Source organism: Propithecus coquereli, unplaced genomic scaffold (assembly GCF_000956105.1).
Source record: "Propithecus coquereli isolate 6110/MARCELLA unplaced genomic scaffold, Pcoq_1.0 Scaffold126, whole genome shotgun sequence".
Classification (NCBI taxonomy): domain Eukaryota; kingdom Metazoa; phylum Chordata; class Mammalia; order Primates; family Indriidae; genus Propithecus; species Propithecus coquereli.
In genome coordinates this window covers 3,782,660-3,788,168 of record NW_012136747.1, presented here as the reverse complement: position 1 = coordinate 3,788,168, position 5,509 = coordinate 3,782,660, and the positions used below count along the sequence as shown (strand labels likewise).

Below are 5,509 nucleotides of genomic sequence, written 5' to 3'. Positions count from 1 at the left end.
AGGGTTAAAAATATAAACAGTCGCATGTGAAGGAGTCCCGGAAAATGTCATCTGTGATGCTGTTGACTCGCTCTGGGTCTACTACTGTGCACTTCTGAGCCTCCTAGCAGTCTGAGTGATAAGGGAAACATGCTAAGTTCCATGATTCTTAGCAGCAAGCCAGACTGAGGCCTTATCTAGGGCTCTGCCCTGAAGGCCCCAGTGAGTCAGAGGGGAGCCCCCAGGCACTGGTGAGTCTGTCCTCAGAAGGGCACAGCTGGCTGGTGTAACCAGATCCAGGAAGCCGAAGGGCAGCCGGGTCAGTCTGCTCTTGGCAGGTCCACAGAGGCCTTTCACACCCAAGCAGGACATTGACTTGCCTCTGAGTTTCTCTCACCTTGCTAAGGCCTTTGTTTGCTGCTGCCAGGGGATCTAGTCCAGATGGCAGCCCCAGGCCCTGCCCTCTACACCTCTTGGGCCAGTTTAGTCTAATCTGGGGTGTGCCCCACGGAGGCAGGTCCCACGTAGAGAAAAATAATCCACGAGAAGGGGCAGGGCTGCCTTGCGAGATCCTGAAATGCCTTGGGTGGGTCACTCTGGAAGCTTCCGCTGTGCTGATGTCTGCAGTGTTGTCTTGTGCCTAGTTCTTGCCACCGCAGAAGCTCCCATCCCCTGCCTCTATTGGGCCTGGCCCCTTTGCCCTTTTGCTCACTCTGCTGGCCTGGCCTACCAGCTCTCGCTTTGCCAGACCAGGGCTGGACTCCACTGTGGAGAGGGGCCCAGATGACCCATTTCTTTTTTTTTTTTGAGACAGAGTCTCACTGTGTTGCCCGGGCTAGAGTGCCGTGGCGTCATCCTAGCTCACAGCAACCTCAAACTCCTGGGCTCAAGCGATCCTCCTGCCTCAGCCTCCCGAGTAGCTGGGACTACAGGCATGCGCCACCATGCCCGGCTAATTTTTTCTATATATTTTTAGTTGTCCAATTAATTTCTCTCTAATTTTAGTAGAGACGGGGTCTCGCTCTTGCTCAGGCTGGTTTCGAACTCCTGAGCTCAAGCAATCCTCCCACCTCGGCCTCCCAGAGAGCTAGGATTACAGGCGTGAGCCACTGCGCCCGGCCCCAGATGACCCATTTCAAAATGTCACCAAGGAGCAGCCCCTCCTTGCCCTCCCTCCACAAGCCAGTGGAGACCACCCCACCTCTGCCCTGGGACAGCTAACGTTTAGCGGAGGTCAGGGCCCCAACCCCGGTTGTCCTACCTGCCGGCAGTCAGCTGTGCCCGTGTGCGGCTCCAATAGTCAGGCATTTAGACTGGAGAAGGTGGGACAGCTCAGATCTAATAGTGCACGTACTGCCCTGACCACTGGGATTAGCAACTCAGCTGCTCCCCACCGGCTTGCTCAGGTGAGGCCCTGAGGGGCGCGTGGTTCGGGACCCCAGGCACCTGGATTCACACCCCAGCTTCAAAACTTTGAGCAGGTTCCTGAGGCCCCTAGGTCCTGGTTTCCTCCTCTATAAGGTGAGAGAGTGGGAAGAGATGGTCCTTAAAATTTGTTTTCTAGATCAAACAGTTCACAATTCTGTGCCTTACGACCATGTAGCTTAGGGAAAATTACGTTGGGGGCTTCCAGCCTTGAGCATGGAAAGCAGCGGCAGCTCCTTGAGCACCTTCTGCACACCAGGAAGTCTGCCCCCATTTCACAGATGTAGAGACAGAGGTTCAGCATGGTGAGGAGCCTTGCTAAGGTCACCGGAGTGTGAAGCCAAGTGTCTCTTTTCCACTCTCCCCTGCTATCCTCAGAGTTGGGAAGGGAGTGGGAGAGGATGGCAGGACGGCACCCAACTAACCAGAGGGAGAACCAGAGAAGTCAGGAGAAGCCACAGAGAGGAACATTTTAAGGGAAAGAATGTTCTAGGTGGAAGGACAGTGCCAGCTGCCCAGGGCAAGGTTTTTGTCCCAGTCTCTTCTGTGCCTCAGTGGGTCCCCCCAGCCAAGTCCCTGGTCCCACTCGGCCCCACTTGGCATTTTCATTGGTCAAATGGGTGTAACCTCCTGGCCCACCTGCCTGGGTTCAAGGACCAAATGGGCTGGATGGTGGCAGTCAGAAGTGCTCTGTCGCTGTACAAGCTCGTTCATGAGATAAGATGTCCAAATAAAGTGTGGGATTTGGTTAATGGTGACATGCCAATGTCAGTTTCCCAGTGACAAACGTGTATGGTGGTGTGAGATACTAATAATAGGTGAGGTGTGTAAAGAACCCTCTATACTATCTTGGCAACTTTTCTGATAATCTATAAATATTCTAAAATTAAAAGCTTATTTAAAATGGAGATACAAGCATCTCCGTTCCACGGTCATAAACTAAGTGATAAATTAAGCTATAAATGAACAGCAAATAGTTATATCATGAATCACTCATGAATAGAGAATGTTTCATTCAAAATAACCATGTAATATTATGTGGGATTTAAAAGGAACTGGTAGATTCATTTCTACTGATATGAAAATCCTTTAAATCTATCATTGATTGAGGGAAACAACTTGGTTAGACTTAGTGTCCAATATGATAATATTTATGAGAAATACTAAATCAAGAACAGAAAAATTACATATAAAACCAGTGACATACCTCAGATTTTTTTCTGCCTGAGCATCCAATACAGGATGTGGGGTAATGAAGGGGAACTTTTACTTAATTTTATTCTTTAAATTTGTTAGAACTAAGTGCGTTCCCGTGAGACCTGTGAATTTTTTCGGTGAAAAAATATTCAACAGGTTTGTCAATATGTCCACGAAAAAGATAGCTGGGAAAGGAGGGAGGGGGGAAGGGCGAAAGGAAGGAGAGACTCACACAGCAGCCTGCAGGGACGGGCCTCACGTGGGCAGTCTGCCACCTGCCCTCCCTTGGGGCCTGTGAGCCCCGGGCAGGGCCCACTCCGTGGGGTTGAGCTTTTCCCAAGATGCGTTTGCTCCTGGAGCGCAGCCAAGCCATGCCGCTGGTACAGTCAGGCTGGGGCCAGGCTGCAGAGGGGCACTCTGGTGGCCCGGTGGTCTCCGAAGGGAAGGGCTGTAGGAGCAAGAGGAGTTTCTTTGATGCTGAGGCTTCCAGGGGCCTTGGAGGCAGGAGGTGACTCATGCAGCGGCACCAGGCGCTGGCCAGGACATTCTCAAACACAGTGATAGCACAGGCCTCCTCAAGTCCCCTTCCTAGAAGTCTCAGGTGGCCCTAACGTGTCTGCTCTGTCCCTCTTTCCAGCAGGATGAAGATGAGACGCTACAAGCTCTTTCTCATGTTCTGTATGGCCGGCCTGTGCCTCATCTCCTTCCTGCACTTCTTTAAGACCCTGTCCTATGTCACCTTCCCCCGAGAACTGGCCTCCCTCAGCCCTAACCTCGTGTCCAGCTTCTTCTGGAACAATGCCCCCGTCACGCCCCAGGCCAGCCCCGAGCCGGGAGGCCCTGACCTGCTGCGGACCCCCCTCTACTCCCATTCGCCCCTGCTGCAGCCCCTGTCACCAAGCAAGGCCACCGAGGAACTCCACAGGGTGGACTTCGTGCTGCCCGAGGACACCACCGAGTATTTCGTGCGCACCAAAGCCGGGGGCGTCTGCTTCAAACCAGGCACCAAGATGCTGGAGAAGCCGCCGCCGGGGCGGCCGGAGGAGAAGCCCGAGGGGGCCAACGGCTCCTCTGCCCGGCGCCCGCCCCGGTACCTGCTGAGCAACCGCGAGCGCGCGGGCAGCCGGGGCCCGCGGCGCAAGTGGGTGGAGTGCGTGTGCCTGCCCGGCTGGCACGGGCCCAGCTGCGGCGTGCCCACCGTGGTGCAGTACTCCAACCTGCCCACCAAGGAGCGGCTGGTGCCCCGCGAGGTGCCGCGCCGGGTCATCAACGCCATCAACATCAACCACGAGTTCGACCTGCTGGACGTGCGCTTCCACGAGCTGGGCGACGTGGTGGACGCCTTCGTGGTGTGCGAGTCCAACTTCACGGCCTACGGGGAGCCGCGGCCGCTCAAGTTCCGGGAGATGCTGACCAACGGCACCTTCGAGTACATCCGCCACAAGGTGCTCTACGTCTTCCTGGACCACTTCCCGCCGGGCGGCCGGCAGGACGGCTGGATCGCCGACGACTACCTGCGCACCTTCCTCACCCAGGACGGCGTCTCGCGGCTGCGCAACCTGCGGCCCGACGACGTCTTCATCATCGACGACGCCGACGAGATCCCGGCCCGCGACGGCGTCCTCTTCCTCAAGCTCTACGACGGCTGGACCGAGCCCTTCGCCTTCCACATGCGCAAGTCGCTCTACGGCTTCTTCTGGAAGCAGCCGGGCACGCTGGAGGTGGTGTCGGGCTGCACGGTGGACATGCTGCGGGCCGTGTACGGGCTGGACGGCATCCGCCTGCGCCGCCGCCAGTACTACACCATGCCCAACTTCCGCCAGTACGAGAACCGCACGGGCCACATCCTGGTGCAGTGGTCGCTCGGCAGCCCCCTGCACTTCGCCGGCTGGCACTGCTCCTGGTGCTTCACGCCCGAGGGCATCTACTTCAAGCTCGTGTCCGCCCAGAACGGCGACTTCCCCCGCTGGGGCGACTACGAGGACAAGCGGGACCTCAACTACATCCGGAGCTTGATCCGCACGGGCGGCTGGTTTGACGGCACGCAGCAGGAGTACCCGCCGGCCGATCCCAGCGAGCACATGTACGCCCCTAAGTACCTGCTCAAGAACTACGAGCAGTTTCGCTACCTGCTGGACAACCCCTACCAGGAGCCCAGGAGCACGGCGCAAGGCGGGCGGCGCAACAGGCTTCCGGAGGGAAGGCCGCCCGCCCGCGGCAAATCGGACGAGGTGGAAGGCTAAGGCCGCGTGACCTTCTAGGGCCCGTGGCAGGGTGCGGGGTGGCAGCCGCCCCTAGAATTATCTCCCTGTCTCCTTCTGCCGGCTTGGATTGGTGGTTCTTGAGAGGACCAGGAGAGGGTGGGTGGGTGTATGGGGCTTCCCCTACTCAAGCCCTTGTGAAACGAGGGTCAGGCCTTTGAGCTCAAAATGCAGAGTGGGGCAGGCTGAGACCTCTGTTCAGCCCTTCTGCCCGCCAAGAGTGCTGTGGCCGGAAGGTGCTGCTGGGAGTGCACCGGGGCAGAAGGGGAGGGCAGGCAGGGTGGGGGAAGGGATCCCCTAGGAACTCTCCAGAGCGCCCATGGGGGCGTGGCGTGGCTGGGAGGAGCCCACCGTTGGCATCCTGGGGCTTTGGACCTGCAGGGGGAAAAGGGCATGCCAGGAGGGCCAGGGGCTCTGTAAATAGATGCATTTGGGTCCAGGAGCAAGAGAGGACACCGAGAAAGGAGGGGATGGCAAATGACATCCAACTGAGAGGAAGTCAGTGTGCAGTGTTATCAGAGGTGCTGGGCGGGAGGGAGAGGAGAGCTTTGGTGCACACCCTGCTCCAAAGGACACGACACCACTGCACTGGGAGGCTGGTGCCTGAGTCTGTCTGTGCTCCCTGCCCTCAGGAACTGACATAGCGC

At 57.3% G+C, this 5,509-nt stretch overlaps 1 protein-coding gene across 1 annotated transcript; it reads left to right on the top strand.

Annotated features, from left to right (window-relative positions):
• The first annotated feature begins 3,164 nt into the window (after positions 1 to 3,164).
• MGAT3 (mannosyl (beta-1,4-)-glycoprotein beta-1,4-N-acetylglucosaminyltransferase) lies at positions 3,165 to 5,302 on the top strand. Its single transcript, XM_012638066.1, has one exon. It carries the CDS (start codon positions 3,243 to 3,245, stop codon positions 4,842 to 4,844), a length of 1,602 nt encoding a protein of 533 aa, XP_012493520.1. The 5' UTR covers positions 3,165 to 3,242; the 3' UTR covers positions 4,845 to 5,302.
• Positions 5,303 to 5,509: the final 207 nt, after the last annotated feature.